This window comes from Periplaneta americana, chromosome 4 (assembly GCF_040183065.1).
Source record: "Periplaneta americana isolate PAMFEO1 chromosome 4, P.americana_PAMFEO1_priV1, whole genome shotgun sequence".
In the NCBI taxonomy this organism is placed as follows: Eukaryota; Metazoa; Arthropoda; class Insecta; order Blattodea; family Blattidae; genus Periplaneta; species Periplaneta americana.
The window spans coordinates 172608476-172626938 of NC_091120.1; the positions used below are offsets into that span (position 1 = coordinate 172608476).

General features: G+C 34.9%; 1 protein-coding gene across 1 annotated transcript in view; it reads left to right on the forward strand.

The window, feature by feature from the left end:
- The window catches only part of Mdr49 (Multi drug resistance 49), a 139720-nt gene that overhangs the window by 41045 nt on the left and 80212 nt on the right, over positions 1 to 18463 (forward strand). The window contains exon 2 of the mRNA XM_069824349.1: positions 8365 to 8495. Coding sequence (XP_069680450.1) covers positions 8398 to 8495 — 98 coding nt within the window. The 5' untranslated portion in view covers positions 8365 to 8397. The remainder of the gene's footprint in view (positions 1 to 8364; positions 8496 to 18463) is intronic.

Genomic DNA, 18463 nt, shown 5'->3' on the forward strand with positions numbered 1-18463 from the left:
TTGAGTTTAAAATACGTATCAGTATAATATTAATTACATGACTTTTCAGCCAATAAAATGGAATCATTGAACGTAAAATGTAAACAAATTAAGTTTTAAGGTACCGGTAATTAAAATACTTTTGTTAAGTTCCTCTTAAATTTCTTGCAACAGCTCTGAAGAAAAATACAGTAATAGTATTTTATTTTTTTATCTACCGTATTCACGACACTCGTGCTGACGTGTCTATCTCCGCTAGTTTGTGCACATGCATTACCATACACATTAAAACTTATCCTATTTAATGATTGCAGTGGCTTGGTAAACAGGGTTCAAACATTGTTCGTGCGCAGACAGTAACATACAGTGCAACGTGCACTGTTTGAGGGCGAATTACTTACAAATGGCTTTTAAGGAAGCCGGAGGTTCATTGCCGCCCTCACATAAGCTCGCCATCGTTCCCTGTCCTGAGCAAGATTACTCCAGTCTGTATCATCGTATCCCACCTCTCACAAATCCATTTTATATGATCTTCCCATTTACGTCTCGCCCTCCCCAAAATTGTCTTTCCTCCCAACTAACTCTCTATATGCATTTGTGAATTCGCTCATATGTGCTACATGCCCTGCCCATCTCAAACGTCTGGGTTTAATATTCCTAATTATGTCGGGAGAGGAATACAATACATGCAGTTCTGCGTTGTGGAACTTTCTCCATTCTCCTGTAACTTCATCCCTCTTAGCCCCAAATATTTTTCTAAGCACCATATTCTAAAACACCCTTAATCTGTGTTCCTCCCTCAAAGTGAGAGTCCAAGTTTCACAGCCATACAGAACAACCGATAATCTAACTGTTTTACAAATTCTAACTTTCAGATTTTTTGAGAGCAGACTGGATGACGTTTCTCAACCGAATAACAACACACATTTTCCTTATTTATTCTGCGTTTAATTTCCTCCCGAGTGTCATTTATATTTGAAGAGTCCACTGCAAGAATGATGGATGTCATTTGGAATACATTTTGCAGGAGAAGCATTTGAAAGTTTGAAATGCTTAGCGCTCAAAGCTTAAGTGTGATTTTCCGATCATTACTGGACAATGACTATCAGTGTTAATGCCATGTAACTCTCTATGTACATTCTATACGAAGAGTCCACTGCAAGAATGATGGATGTCACTTTCTTGTCGAAAATGAACCAAGACTGTCAATGCATAGATTAAGACATATAGAATGTACATAGAGAGTTATATGGCATTAACACTGATAGGCATTGTCCAGTAATGATCGGAAAATCACAGTTAAGCTTTGAGCGCTAAGCATTTCAAACTTTCAATTGCTTCTCCTTCAAAATGTATTCCAAATGACATCCATCATTCTTGCAGTGGACTCTTCATATGTCTTAAGCTATGCATTGACAGTCTTGGTTCATTTTCGACAAGAAAGTGACATCCATCATTCTTGCAGTGGACTCTTCATTTGTTACTGTTGCTCCAAGATATTTGAATTGTTCCACCTTTAGAAAAGATAAATTTCCAATTTTTATATTTTCATTTCGTACTATGTTCTGGTCACGAGACATCATATACTTTGTCTTTTCGGGATTCACTTCGAACGATTTTTAATTTGAAATATTTGGCAGATTGAATATTTGAAATATACGTACTTCAATCAGTTCATTGGTCAATTGGTAAGATCGTTCTCCTATTAATTGATCCCTAAACCAGCATGTAATTGGTTCATTCTTCATTCAGTCTTTCAGTCAGTTAACCTGTTGTTTGATCCTTCGGCCGTTAGGTGTAGGTTGTTCGGTAACTTGTTCGATTGTTTGGTCCTTTGATCACTCGGACGGCCAGTCCATCGGTCCTTTGGTCAGATATTCAAGCTGTCAATCAATCCTATGGTCAGTCACTCATTCTTTCGAGTGGTCCTCTGATTAATCAGTCATTCTTTGGGTTGGTCCTTTGATCAGCCAGTAAAACCTGTCAGTCGTTTTTGATCAGGCGATTCTTCAATGTGTTGATTACTCAGATCTTTAATCAGTCAGGTAATCTTTTGAACGGTTTGTATTGTATTGTATTGTATTGTATTGTATTGTATTGTATTGTATTGTATTTATTAACATTCCATGGTATTCATACATTGCTTCATAGCTAGAATATGGAACAAGTCAAAAAACTTAATATTACTATGAGGTCTTAATTTATAGTCACAGTCTAAACGACATTTCATACAAGTTGAGAGGATGCGGAGGCATTTCTTTCCCCTTCTACTTGCCCTGAGTCCGTCAGTATAACAGACCGGTAGCTGTTACCTCTTATACCTGCACCCCCCAAGTTGTACACACAAGAAAATAAAATATTAAATAAAGTACATAAATGGATATAAAATATAGTGACACAGACGTTTGACAGTTACATGTTTTAGTATATTTTAGTGTCTTTTTTTTATAAAATTTTCAACTAATAATTAATTAAATAGGGGCCGAAACAGGTCTACAGAGGCCTAATTCGTGAAGGATGATGATGATGATGATGATGATTAATTAAATAAAGGGAAGCTAGTTTGTATTATGAAGTCTGGGGGGAGTGACACAATGAAGATTGTTCCGTCGTTTATGCTGTAGAGTAGCAACTAGCAGTGAAGAAAACATTTATCTTCAACTGTCGGTAGCATTTTAATGTACCACTTGATATAAACAACAATGAAATGAAATAAAATATAAACGCTTAGTATGGATTTTCGAAATCTAGATTACCGGTAAACGTTTTCAATAATAAGAATTTTTACTATATTCAAAGTCAATTAGTCAAACGTTAATAAGATAGACAGTAGCATCTTCCCCTTCACGGATGGTAAAGAGTGTGAGTAGAGGGGAAAGCCTATCAACCAAACTGAAATGGGGATTAGTTGAAATTTATACAGAAAAGGTTTACAATATCGTCTACTAATACAACACAAAGTTTTATTATCAATTTCATGAAGCGTTGTTGAATGTCATTAATTCACCTACAGAATAGAAGGCGTGAGAAATTAAGTACTTTAATTTGGCCCTAAATAATCTTATGTTTTGAGTTTCATTTTTTATATCGATAGGGAGGCTATTAAAAAATTTTACTGCCATATAACGCACTCCTTTTTGATAGGACGATAGACTTGCCGATGGAATATGAAAGTCATTTTTTGACGCGTATTTATGCTATGAACTGTTGAATTAGTTACAAAGTTTTCACGGTTACATACAAGAAAGATTATTAATGAAAAAATATACTGACAAGCCATGGTCATTATTTATAGTCTTTTGAAAACAGCCTTACACGATTCCTTAGATTTGGCACCTACTACTACTCATTTTTGTAATAGGAATATACTGTTACTATCTGTGGAATTTCCCCAGAATATTATTCCAAAACTCATTACCGAGTGGAAGTATGCAAAGTATATTGTTTTAAGGTATTGATATTTACTGTCTTTTGCATAGATATAATAGCAAAACAAGCTGAATTTATATTAAAAATTTGTTTCAGTTATTGACTTTACTGTTGTGTGTGTTTTAGGTGTTAACCTTTACATTATAAGTTACAAGACGTATAAACGTTTTCGTTGAACAGTGTCAACATCTTCAGATACGAACAATCAATTTTGCAATATCATTACTCTCTCTACATTCTCTACACATACAATACATATTTAATGACATACGGGGATAAAATCTGTTAAAATTAATATAATTATAAACACATTAATATTCTAATATTCAAATATAGGTGCCCCTAATGTCAACTAATGTGTTTATAATTATATTAATTTTAAAAGGTTTTATCCCCGTATTTCATTAATTATGTATTGTATGTGTAGAGATGTAGAGAGCAATGATATTGCAAAATTGATTGTTCGTATCTGGAAGATGTTGACACTGTTCAACGAAAACGTTTATACGTCTTGTAGAGGTTAACACCTAAAACATACACAACAGTAAAGTCAATGACTGAAACAATAAACTTTCATTGTACATATAGACTTTTCTGGAAATCTACATAAAATGAATTGCAAAAAAAAAAAAAAAAAAACTGAATTTAGTTTGGGGATAATTTCTTTAATACGATTTTTCCAATTTAACACATTATCGATTTTTAAGTCAAGAAATATGGTTGTTGTTGTTGTTTCTAATATGAACCTATTATTAATTATTGCACTTGAAATTTGCGAGGTTGAATTTTGACAGGATTTAAATTGAATTATGTTTCGAGGGCGTCCGCAGGATCTAATCTCAGAGTGGCAAGATTGTTAGAAAATTAGAGGAAACAGATGGACGAAGAAAGAGAAAACTGAACATGAAAAATAGCCAGTTCTGAAATCTAAATTACCCTGCGGACGCATTCATAGTTTAAAGCACTCGTTTTTGTTGAATTGTTTGCAGAGAGGTTGAGAAAACATGTATCGAATACGTAGAGAAAAATAAAAAAAAACGCGTAAAAAGTAAAAATCTCAGTGGTAGCAACTATCACTGGCTACCTCCTGTGGGCACCCTTGGTTTGTCTCGTGGTGGGAATATAATGGTGTAGCAGACGGTCGACTCAAACTCGTTTTCTACTGCGCATGTCGTCACTTGGGAAGCAGGAGCGGCGCGCTAATTCGCACCGCAGTGCTCGAGGAACAAAACAAACAGCTGTTGTGTGTACGTGCACGGTGTTAATTCTTTGTTTATATATAGTATATTGAATGTTATTCTTGTATCAGTAATGCTATTAACGTGACACATGCTATTAGTATGCCTGGATGTGCAGTATCTGGTTGTTTGAGTTACAATCGAAAAACAAAAGGACCTGACGTAAAATATTATAGGTTTCCGAAGAATGAAGACTTGGCAAGACAATGGTTGCATGCTTGTAGAAGGAAGGTGAAGTCAATTTACAGCACGATGAGTTTTCTCGCATGTTACTAAATTTTATTTGCTTCGCAACTCATTTGCAAAATATATTTTCATGTTAAACTTATTGTTTGACTTATTCCATAGATTGCTTTGAGGGAAAAGAAAGGGGGTAAAAATCTTAAGACTTAATGTTGTTTCAGCTCGAATATGTTCACTTCATTTTGAGGAGTCAAGTTACGAAGTACCTTTAAAGCGGAAACTCCTAAATTACGAACCGAAAAACAGTCGTAATCTGAAAGTAGACACTGTACCCACAAAAGCTCTGGAGCAGTTTTGCTTGAAACGAAAATCAACAGAAAATCTGAGATTGGACAGATGTGAAAAACGGAGGAGAAAAGAAATTCATGACATCATTGCCAATAGTTTATGTACTGTTCAGGCCACTTCCAAAACCAATTCAGACGAACATGTATCAAGGATAGTGCATTAGACCTAAATAACGAAACGTGAGTAATTACAGCAATTATATAATTATAATAACTATTAATTGGTATGTTCCTGTGTATCATATTGTTACAATTTTTCACATATGAGTCGCTCCGCAGAAGAGAATAATTTTCTCATTGTTCTTCAAAACTTTCTAAGCTAAAAGGACTTAATTACATGTCTCATAAAATGTTAAAGCTGTGGTATCTTTTAACAACTTCCAGACAGAAAAGGCTTCAGTAAATGGAAGGATTCAATTGTCTCGAATTGTCAATTGAGGAGCAAAAAAGGCGTCAATCAATGGGCATAAAATCATTATTTTCTCGCTTAACCCTAGCATTATCACGGTTGGGAAAAAATTGCCCACCCTTTTTATTTTCTAATTTTTTTTTAATTAATGAAATCTGACAGCTTTCACCTTTACTCTATTTGTCTCTAACATGATAAAATATATACACATGTGTTCTGTTTTAGATTTTAAATATAGCAGACTAATAATTTTAAGTATTTGTTAGTGGACAGACTTTACCCACCCTTGGCATTTCATATGACCTACACTTTTATACATTTTCAAGTTTGAATTCTGTGATTTTTGTCCATTGTTGTAACTGTTTGTAATGCCGTGAAAGTCGTTTACTGTTTCAATTCTCCACTTTACCAGTTACTTGCAGTGTAGAAACTTGAGTTGGTAAATTTGTTCTTTCTTTATTGGTGTTTATTCAAATCTAGTTGTATTCATGGATACAGAACATAGACATGAGTTGTTTTGTGGGTAATAGCAGCCTTAATGTTTTGGGTGAAAGTGATATTATAGTGCTATTGGAAATTGATTTACCGGCGGAGTTGAAGAAAGAAAGTGGTAGTGAGGAAGATAATATAGAGGTGAGGGTGAATCCAGGTCTATTTCAAGTACTAGCTGCTAACAAGAAAGCCGTTCAGATTACGAAAATTAATGTCAGATGTGGAAATTGTGGACTTAATTTGTGTAAAAAATATTCAGATATTAAAATTGTGTGCAGGAGAATTTTACTAAAAGAAATATGCAGAATCACTGGAATTAAAAACTCATGTGTGTGTTTTTTTTTAAGTAACTTAATGTAAAAATGTTGACGATGAAACTTTATTGAACGTATTTGAGGAGCTCGGAATCAAAACGCGTTAAGTCCACATTTGATCGAAAATGCGTTTTTTCCGAATTTGCCTTCTTTTAGGGACACTTCATCATGCTACACTTGACATTTGTTGCAATTCACATTTTTAGCCTCTTTAAAGCCAGCCTGAAATCGAAGGTCTGATTCAGAATGTATTCTGTCCATCACCCTGAATGGATCAAACCGAGTTAAGTCCATGAACTTAAAATATCTTCTAAGCAAAGCAGTACACCAGAATGAACGTAATTAATTCGACACCTGCCTTTAACAAATGTTCATTATTGACTCTTTTCTAAAGTTTGCTTGTTGCTACCTTTAAATTAATGCAGTAAAATTTAAAAGGACGGGTTTATTGCCTGGAATCTCTATTTAAATTTCCACGCGCAGACAGTGAATTGGTGGTGTGCGGTAAGTGGCATTTAAAAGCAGGTGGAGGTCGTTTGCAATAAACATGGGTCTTTTACTACAAATTGTGATATTATACTCATAATTTGGTAACAATTTGAACAGTATGTTAAGCTTCGAAAGACTCCAGTACAAAACATTGTTTGCACTCCCACGTTGTTTCGCTTCTTTCTTGTGAGATTTACAAACTTTGCAGGTTCTCGCTAGCTTTTTTTTCTGTGGGTGGTAGGTATATGACGGGGAGGAATAAGCCCAACAGTTTGCTTGTAATATTGTCGTCGTAACTCCAGCAGCCCCTCCCCTTTCACTAACACTGCAGTTAGGCAAGGTTAACCCTCTATAAAATGCCTGCTTCCAGGTCTAGTCGAAGATTTGTATAGATCCTTTCCTTCCTGGGTTTGCTTCCCTTCACGGTCTTACATGCAATTATGTAAACATTGAAAAGCTGAAAAGTACCATAAACATTATATTGAAGAAACATTTCTGTAGTTTTTTTTACGTATTTTCCCATAATGGAGAAGGGATATAACACTTCATTCTGACGCTGACCTGACAATCAACCCACAACATAACGTTATTGTACTCTATTACGCCCTTCAGTTTCACCACTGTTTATTCCCCTTCATCGTTACCCTTTTTTCCTTTATGTTGACCATGTGAATGTTGTGCTTCGTAGACAGACCTTTTCTGCCATGTCACTTTACTGCCAATAACTCTTACAAGACCTCGATTCTGACTCCCTTTCTTAAACTTTGTTCATTCCACTTGGAATGCAGGACAGAACTTCAATGCACTTTTATTCAAACAGTTAAAATTCTGGAAAACCTTTCGCGTATATTTAGAGGAAAATAACGCCTCTTCTTCATGAAAGGTCGTTTTACAACATACAACAACCCTCTAAATAGACAGCTTGGAAAAACTGCATTTGATAGCTTGAATGAAAACTGTCAATAAAAGTCGCAGGGTCACAAAGACGTCATGTCTAGACGGCTATGCTTTGGGAGCGCATCACGTTCCTGACAAGACGTTAGTAGTGAAGGGATTAGTTAATACAGCTTCTTGGTATTCATAATCAATTAACCTACCCCACTTCCAAAACCTTACGGAGCCGAGCTGAGCTGAGCTAAGCTAAGCTAGCAAGCTGCGAGGTGTCTGCAATGCTTCTCGCGTTCTCCTGTTGGAACAAGATGAATCGAGTTAAGTCATCCCGATTAGTCAGTATACTCGGAATATGAAACATGGTTATTTCGCCATACCTTTAATGCCATTGCAATGTAAATCTATAAATTTGGTTTCTACTAACATTGATTTCCTTCAGATATTTAATTATTGCTTCTAGAAAGTATTCCATTCAAAAGCCATTTGTGTGTGTGTGTTTTTATGTGTGTGCTTGTTTATATTAAGTGGAAGGAACAATTTTGTTTGATTAGTAACCAACATGTTTAAAAGATATTTCTGTCTTTCTCCCACAGACCGAAGTAAAAGCAACCGATTGTGACAAAGCCATGACCCAGACTACAAATAGCAAAACTGTGGGAGACTACATCACACCCCCAGAAGGATTGAATGGGAATCTGAAGAATGGAGCCAATTCCTTAGAAGCGTGAGTATCACAATTAATGTCAAATCACCAAAATGGTGAGAAGTGACTAATACTTCCACCCTTTTATATTCAGTAAACGCGTGCAAAAACTAAACAGGAAATAATAATTTATTTATTTAATCTGGCAGAGCTAAGGCCAGTAGGCCTTCTATTCTTCCCAGCCAGACTCTAATATTGTAATAGAATACAATTGGTTACATAGTTATTACATTAATATTTAGACCATAAAACAAGGAAAACTAGAATAACATCATTGTATAGAGCACATCTAGGTCAGAAAGCATGGGTAGACATAACGGCTCGGTTAGAAAAGCCAACTTACTATGGTAGGAACGACCATGATTTTAAAATCAAATGTAGGAAACAGAAAACGGATGTCGGTAAATTCTCATTTTTAAATAGAACTATAAATGATTGGAATGACCTACCTGCAGCGGTCTTTGAGGGCTGTCCTTCCTTAAGGAGATACAAGAATAACTTAAAAAGTTGTATATAAAGTGCAAATTAAAATTAAGGTGACATTTAACATTTAATTTTTTAAGGTGACATGTATTTATCTAGCCTGACGAGTTATTTCCTTGGTTTAGTAGTAGTAGTATTTATTCCATATTTATAAACTCTATTTTACATACAGTATATTAGGGTTATATTTTAAACTAATCATAACAAATTGAAACTTACAGACTACCGTACAATAAATATACACTTGTAAGAGTGTAACATATATAAATTAATTAGATTGATGCCTTGAAATTACAATCGAAAAACATAGAGAATTTAACATGAATAGCATGTTGCACTTATAGATAATATTATGACACTTCGCTAATATACACACATACATACATAGATACATACATTCATACATACATACATACATACATACATACATACATACATACATACATACATACATACATACATACATACATACATACATACATACATACATACATACATACATGCATACTTACGTATGTAGAGACATAACATATAGATACATACAGTGAATAAACATTAATTTGATTGAAGGCTTGAAATTATAATCGAAATACCTAGAGAATTTAACATGAATAGACATGTTGAACTTGTAGATCATATTAAGAAATTTCGCTAAAATATGTACATTTGTAGGCATAATATAACAACATGTAGACATATATTTATAAATATACACATGCATACATACATACATACATACATACATACATACATACATACACTCACACACAGATACATATATATATTATATATATATACACAGCAAGATGTACGTCAGTAACAGATAATTGGAAAGGATGAACAATATTAAATACCTTGGACATTCATTATCACTTACACATGACTTTGATATACAAAATAAATTTACCAAATTTATAAAAACATAATGCATGCTTCCTTGGTTTGAATTGTAAATTATTTAAAAATAGCGTGTAAGAGGGCCTTAGACTAGAAATGTTTAGTTTAAATGTAGTTCTGTTTATAAGTATTCATAAGGGTGTAATTATTTGACTTATTTGAACTGTTGTATCAGTGAAGCGAGGTGAGTCAGTGAAGTTATGGTTTTACAGTGCAGTGAACAGTTCCGATCAGTGATAATTTATAGCGTCAATGAAATGTGTTATAGAGTGTCAGTGAAATGTGTTACAGAGTGTCAGTGAAATGTGTGCTAAAGTGTCAGTGAAATGCGTCATAGTGCCACTACAGGGAGTGAGATGAGAGTAACGTGAAAGACTATTGAAACTTATGTAGGGCCTATACATAATTATGTAGGTTGTATTGTAAAATTAGGTATTTTATTTATGTTTTATTATTATTCTGTTAAATTGTATTGTGTATTCTTATTGTATTTTGTATAAAATTGTATATGTATTGTAAAATTGTATTGTGTACTGTAAATTTTATTGTGTATTGCTTATCATTTTATTGTGTATTGTTTATATTGTGTATACCACTGCCACTGGGTGCTTGCCCACTTGCAGTGTAAATAAATAAATAAATACATACATACAAATGAAAGTAAATAATGAAAGTTGGATAAGTAATGTTAGTGTGACAATAATAAATATTGGTAAGAAATAATAATAATAATAATAATAATAATAATAATAATAATAATAATAATAATGAGATAATTTAAATATTTATTCTGTGATATATAACCAGGGAAAGGATTTATATGTAAATACATATTTACTTATAAAGCTAATATAATTTATATTTTGCATTATCTTTATGTTTCACAATGTGTAGGGTTGAAAAATCCTTCTTTTATTTTCCATATTTTTCCATATTTTAGAGTTTAGTACATATTTTCGTTAATTTCCATATATTTTCCATATTTCATATAAAACAGTCCATATTATATTAGGTTTAACAATAAAACAAAACAAAATTCCATTAACTTTTAAAAATACATTTCAACAATAGAGATTTAAACACATGTTCAGTAATCCCTTTAACATCAGAGTTATTTGAAAATTAGCAGTCCTATCAACAATGGGAAAGTAAGTTACAAAACTGTATTAATTTAATTAAAAATTTTTAACAGACTTCAGTTGTGCAGCTCAACAGTTAAATGCCAGTCAGAGTACACATAGGTTCAGTTTTGTAAATCATACTATAAAGACGGTAAATATGCCAAAAGTACGTCATTCAGTCAATTTAAAATCAAAACTAACAAGTTACATTTCAGAATTTAAAGAAGATGGTTTATCAACTGACAATAAAATATTATTTTGTAATTTGTGTCAGTGTGCAGTATCATCTACACAAAAGTTCCTGGTGCAACAACACATTACAACTAGTAAACATCAGGCCAACAAACAACTACATTCCAAGCAGAGACAATTGTTTTTAACACAACCAACAACATCGAATGTAAGATCTGAGTTTAACATCGACCTGTGCCGTTCTCTCATCTCTGCTGATATTCCTCTCTACAAACTAAAGAATAAGGTCTTCAGGGAATTCCTTGAAAAATATACTCAACATACAATCCCGGATGAGTCAACACTTAGGAAGACGTATGCTCCATCCATCTACGATGAGACAATACAGAAGATAAGAGATGAAATTAAAGATAGTTCAATTTGGGTTTCCATTGATGAGACTCCCGACAAAGAAGGTAGACTTGTTGGTAATGTAGTTATCGGTTTGTTAAGTGAACAATATTCTGAACGAATTCTTTTACATTGTGATGTTCTAGAAAAGTGCAATAACAAAACTATAGTTAAACTGTTCAACGAAGCTATGGGTATCCTGTGGCCAAAGGGTATTATGTACGATAATGTGTTATTCTTTATTAGCGATGCTGCCCCTTATATGGTCAAAGCTGGACAAGCATTATCTGTTGTATATCCTAAATTGACTCATTTTACTTGTGTGGCGCATGCATTTCATCGTGTGGCAGAAGTGGTCAGAGACAATTTCCCTAAAGTAGATTTGTTGATTTCATCAGTGAAAAAAGTATTTCTCAAAGCTCCCAGTAGAGTTAACGTGTTGAAAGAAATGTACCCTGAAATTCCATTGCCACCAAAGCCAATTTTAACTAGATGGGGTACATGGCTAGAAGCAGTTGAATATTATGCCGAACATATAGACTCTATTAACAATGTTCTCCTTGCATTGGACTCTGAAGATGCAGTCTCAATTGATACTGCGAAAACAGTTACCTGTGACATAAGTGTGAAGAATGACTTAGCTCACATTCAGCATACATTTTCATGCATCATAAAAACGCTCAAAAGTCTCCAAAATAGGCACCTTTCACTATCTGAAAGTTTTGAAATTATAAATAGTACTGTGGAACAACTGAATCGTGGTAGAGGTAAAGTTGCAGATGCAGTAAGAGCTAAGGTGGACACTGTACTTTCAAAAAACCCTGGATATGAAGAACTACAAAAGGTTGTTGCTGTGATGAGTGGTGAATCAACAGTGAAGATTAACTTGGACTTATCCCCAGCAGACATTGTGAAATTGAATTATGTACCAGTTACTTCTTGTGACGTCGAACGCTCTTTTAGTCAGTATAAATCTATCCTCAGAGACAATAGAAGAAGATTCACTTTTCAGCACTTGAAAGAAATGTTTGTAACCTATTGTTATGGTAACAGACAATAAAAATTGTGTTTTGTTGAAACTACATTGGAAGATAAGGTACGTCCATTATATTTTTTGTTTAGTTTGATTAAAATGTACCAATATTTAACGTACATAGTCATTTTTTTATAATTTTAAGTCCATATTTAATTCCATATTTTGGTAAAAATCCATATTTAATTCCATATTTTGGTAAAAATAACTACATATATATTTACATATTTCATATATTTTTAGTCCATATAAATCCGTTCCCTGTATATAACCATTAAACATTGAGAAAGCTGAAAGAGCTATTATTGTTAACAAGGATTGTTAGAAAAATTTTTAGTTAGTCAATTCTTAAATTGGTTTGATGTCTGACAGTCCCTGACATTACTCGGTAGGGAATTCCAAAGCCGAGGAACAGCCACAGTGAAAGAAGATGAATATGAGGATGTTCGATGGGAGGGAATGGATAATATTGAGGAGTGTTGTGATCGTGTGTCTAGGTTATGATGGGTGGATAAATTTTGAAAACGAGACGCAAGATAGACAGGAGTGGAGAAATGCAATATGTGAAAGAGAAGGGAAAGACAGTGGATTTTTCTACGATCATCTAGGCGGAGCCAGGACAACATTTCGAGGGATGGTTTTACGTGATCAGCCCGGCGAATATTGCAGACGAAACGGACGCACATATTATGAACACGCTGCAATCTCTGCGCCGAAGTAACGCTTAGATCAGTAAACAGAATATCACAGTAATCGAAGTGGGGCATCACGAGTGTTTGCACTAACATTTTTTTTTTTTTTTTTTTTTTTCATGGAAAAGGGTAGAAAATTCTTCAATCGCCTAAACGAGTGGATTAATGAGAATACTTTTTTGCAGGTTTCTGCAACTTGAAGGTTCCAATTTAAACTTTTATCCATATAAATACCTAGATTCTTTACTGATTCACTGAACGGAATTTCGGTGCCGTATATTTTATTCGGGGACAAATTTGGTATGGTAATAGTGCTTAACAAACGTGAATGGCCCACAATGATTGACTGTGATTTTTCTGGATTTAGTTTAAGTCGGAATTTCCGTGTCCATGTCCAAATTGAAATAGGGCATTTTAAACATTTTAAAAGGAGGAACTTTGGATCTGCGAAGTCAGATTAAGGAGATATGAAATTAAATATGTCTATCGCCATCGCTTACTGTTTTCCATATTATCTACATTTATGTGCATTCATTATTTACGAACCACCAGTCGTATGGCATGATGCATAATCTAAGTCACGCTATTTTGTTGTAAGTAGCCTATCACAGTACGTAATACACAATGCATATACATACATAATACATAATGCATAATACACGTCACTGTTCGTTAACAGAAAACCACAATTCAAGTCACACAGAGTTTGTGTGCACTTAATGTTAGATGTTTGACGGTTTGTCAGACCACTTAGAGGTATGTGGATATAAAGGAAAAAAATTGAATCTGTGTCTGATAGAGTTCCTGGGTAGCTCAGTTAGTAGAGCGTTGGTGCGCTTAGCCAAAGGTGCCGGGTTCGATACCCGGCCCCGGAACAATTTTTCCCTTGAAATTATTCGAATCAGCTTCACAGAGAGCTATATCTGAAAACTAGATTTGCATACCAAAAGGATGTTTGCGTAGTCAGGATTTCAGATCAAAGATGAGGAGGCCAACCTCCAGTAATACAGAAACATTTTAATACTAAAATTATGTAAACTCAACAAAAGTTATAATATAGTAATTGGGCAGTCATACTTTTGGTCTTTTGTGAGGGTCTATGTTGTTACAGTTTCAGGAATGTTCAGAAGTGGATTAGGATGTAAACTTTTGTAGATATCTGCCGTAGAGATGTGTACTGCGACGAATTATGATGCTTTGGATGGATTCGAGATCCAGATGCTCGTGAATCTAGGCAATGAGGAGTCAACGTGGTGAATTTGTAATCCTTTTTGCTGCTCCGTTTTGCTCCCGTTGGATTTTTAAAATGTCTTGACAGCAAATCCCCAAGCTTTGCAGGCGTACAAGTTGGCGGATCTGATGAACGTTTTGTTGTTTGAAAGTTCGTCCCAGAGCTATACTCGAGTTGGTTCCAGGTTGGTTTCTTCTGTGTATTGCAATTGGTTCCCGCGCTAGACCAAGCCAGAAAAAATTTCCCTTCCCATTTCATACAGACTTAGGACTGTCAACTACCTGTCTACGGTAGTTGGTAGGTTAAAAATGTTTTGTACTGGGCGGATACGCTGCGTCGAATAACTTCACAATTTTATTTCTATACTTCCACTGTTACTGCTATGCTAATCACTGAAACTTATGATCGGTATTTATATTTTAACGTATATGAAGCCACTGTTATCCTGTACTTCCACTGCCACTACTCTGCTAATCACTGAAACTTATGACCGGTATTTATATTTTAACGTATATGAAGCCACGTTTATCCTGTACTTCCACTGCCACTACTCTGCTAATCACTGAAACTTATGATCGGTATTTATATTTTGACATATATGAAGCCACGTTTATCCTGTACTTCCACTGTCACTGCTCTGCTAATCACTGAAACTTATGATCGGTATTTATATTTTAACGTATATGAAGCCACGTTTATCAAGTACTTCCACTGCCACTACTCTGCTAATCACTGAAACTTATGATCGGTATTTATATTTTAACTTATATGAAGCCACGGCTGTCCTATAATTCCACTGCCACTACTCTGCTAATCACTGAAGCTTATGATCGGTATTTATATTTTAACGTATATGAAGTCACGGCTGTCCTATAATTCCACTGCCACTACTCTGCTAATCACTGAAACTTATGATCGGTATTTATATTTTAACGTATATGAAGTCACGGCTGTCCTATAATTCCACTGCCACTACTCTACTAATCACTGAAACTTATGATCGGTATTTATATTTTGACATATATGAAGCCACGTTTATCCTGTACTTCCACTGTCACTGCTCAGCTAATCACTGAAACTTATGATCGGTATTTATATTTTAACTTATATGAAGCCACGGCTGTCCTGTAATTCCACTGCCACTACTCTACTAATCACTGAAACTTATGATCGGCATTTATATTTTAATGTATATGAAGCCACGTTTATCCTGTACTTCCACTGTCACTGCTCAGCTAATCACTGAAACTTATGATCGGTATTTATATTTTAACGTATATGAAGCCACTGTTATCCTGTACTTCCACTGCCACTACTCTGCTAATCACTGAAACTTATGACCGGTATTTATATTTTAACGTATATGAAGCCACGTTTATCAAGTACTTCCACTGCCACTACTCTGCTAATCACTGAAACTTATGATCGGTATTTATATTTTGACATATATGAAGCCACGTTTATCCTGCACTTCCACTGTCACTGCTCTGCTAATCACTGAAACTTATGATCGGTATTTATATTTTAACTTATATGAAGCCACGGTTGTCCTATAATTCCACTGCCACTACTCTGCTAATCACTGAAACTTATGATCGGTATTTATATTTTAACTTATATGAAGCCACGGTTGTCCTATAATTCCACTGCCACTACTCTGCTAATCACTGAAACTTATGATCGGTATTTATATTTTAACGTATATGAAGCCACGTTTATCAAGTACTTCCACTGCCACTACTCTGCTAATCACTGAAACTTATGATCGGTATTTATATTTTGACATATATGAAGCCACGTTTATCCTGCACTTCCACTGTCACTGCTCTGCTAATCACTGAAACTTATGATCGGTATTTATATTTTAACTTATATGAAGCCACGGTTGTCCTATAATTCCACTGCCACTACTCTGCTAATCACTGAAACTTATGATCGGTATTTATATTTTAACTTATATGAAGCCACGGTTGTCCTATAATTCCACTGCCACTACTCTGCTAATCACTGAAACTTATGATCGGTATTTATATTTTAACGTATATGAAGTCACGGCTGTCCTATAATTCCACTGCCACTACTCTGATAATCACTGAAACTTATGATCGGTATTTATATTTTAACGTATATGAAGTCACGGCTGTCCTATAATTCCACTGCCACTACTCTGCTAATCACTGAAACTTATGATCGGTATTTATATTTTAACGTATATGAAGTCACGGCTGTCCTATAATTCCACTGCCACTACTCTGATAATCACTGAAACTTATGATCGGTATTTATATTTTAACGTATATGAAGTCACGGTTGTCCTATAATTCCACTGCCACTACTCTGCTAATCACTGAAACTTATGATCGGTATTTATATTTTAACGTATATGAAGTCACGGCTGTCCTATAATTCCACTGCCACTACTCTGCTAATCACTGAAACTTATAATCGGTATTTATATTTTAACGTATATGAAGTCACGGCTGTCCTATAATTCCACTGCCCCTACTCTGCTAATCACTGAAACTTATGATCGGTATTTATATTTTAACGTATATGAAGTCACGGCTGCCCTATAATTCCACTACCGCTACTCTGCTAATCACTGAAACTTATGATCGGTATTTATATTTTAACATAGATAGAACCACGGGTCATGATCGATTATTATAGATGACGTTATAGGCAATAACTATAGTCCCGTCCCTCTTATTTCCAGCAGCCAATCACGTCGGCTACATTTAAACGTGTGCGTCTTGTCATTCATTAGTGATGATGTAATGTATTTCCTAAGGCTCGATAAATACTTAATATAATCGCCCACCATTTTGTCTCTTTCGTTGGCGTTCGCAGAAATCACACGAGGACGTTATTTGCCGCTCAATTATTTGCTGAATTACAGTGCGTTTGATTTATTATCATACAGTAGGAGCTACGACATGATAATGTTTAACGATGAAGCAAATAGATTCCTCATCTGGTAGCTCGGCAACGAAAGAACAAAAATGGCGAACGATACTTCCTACCTAGACTTTATACAGCCTTCCTAAGACGTAAGCAAAGGGGAGGAGTCACACCGGAAATAACAGCGACACGACTATACCTCATCCCTGTTGTTGATATTTGAACACTGCCACTACTGTGCTACATGATCAATTAACATCCCCATCCCACACAGTCTTGGGACCTACTCGCGTTGTTGATATTTGAACATGGGGAACCTACTGTACTCCAATCACGAGAAAGTTTCAGGGGAATGAGACGCAGCGGGGTAATGCTATGCATGAATGTTGATGCCATAAGGTCACGCACGTTGGTACTCGTATCTCTATTGGCTAACTCTCACAGCACAAACGATAACACTGATACACACGTACTTATAATACGCTAGTTACAAAATTAGATCACTGTTAATCTCCTGGTCTTTTAATCCCTTCATACAGGAAATAACATATGCAGGAGAGCGCATGTTTTTTAAACTGACGTTATAACGGTAATATTATCTATCTACTTCGCTCCAATAGATGACGCAATAGTAAGCACATTTCTTTCACGGTTAATCTCCTGGTTGGAGAACAGTACTCAAGTTGTTTATATTTTGTTTGGGAACCAACTGAAGAACAGCAGTTACTGAAGGAGAACAAACCTAGAAAATAACATGCAACATATTTTATCACAAAGTCCCAGGGATAAAGTTTATTTAAAGCGTCCTTGTAACCTGTAAATAAATGTCTGAGAATGTGGCATTCACACTTCTAATCTTGCGTCTATAAGTCATTGTCTTTGTCGACAGAGAGTCTTGTTATAAATTAATAAATTGTTGTTTAGTCAACTGTCCTAAGACAGGTCTGAACCTCACAAGTGATACCAACATGGCACCATTTATGAGGCAACTAAGTCAGGAGATAATGGGATATGGTGGCCAGTTCCATTGCATACATCGCCGATTAGCT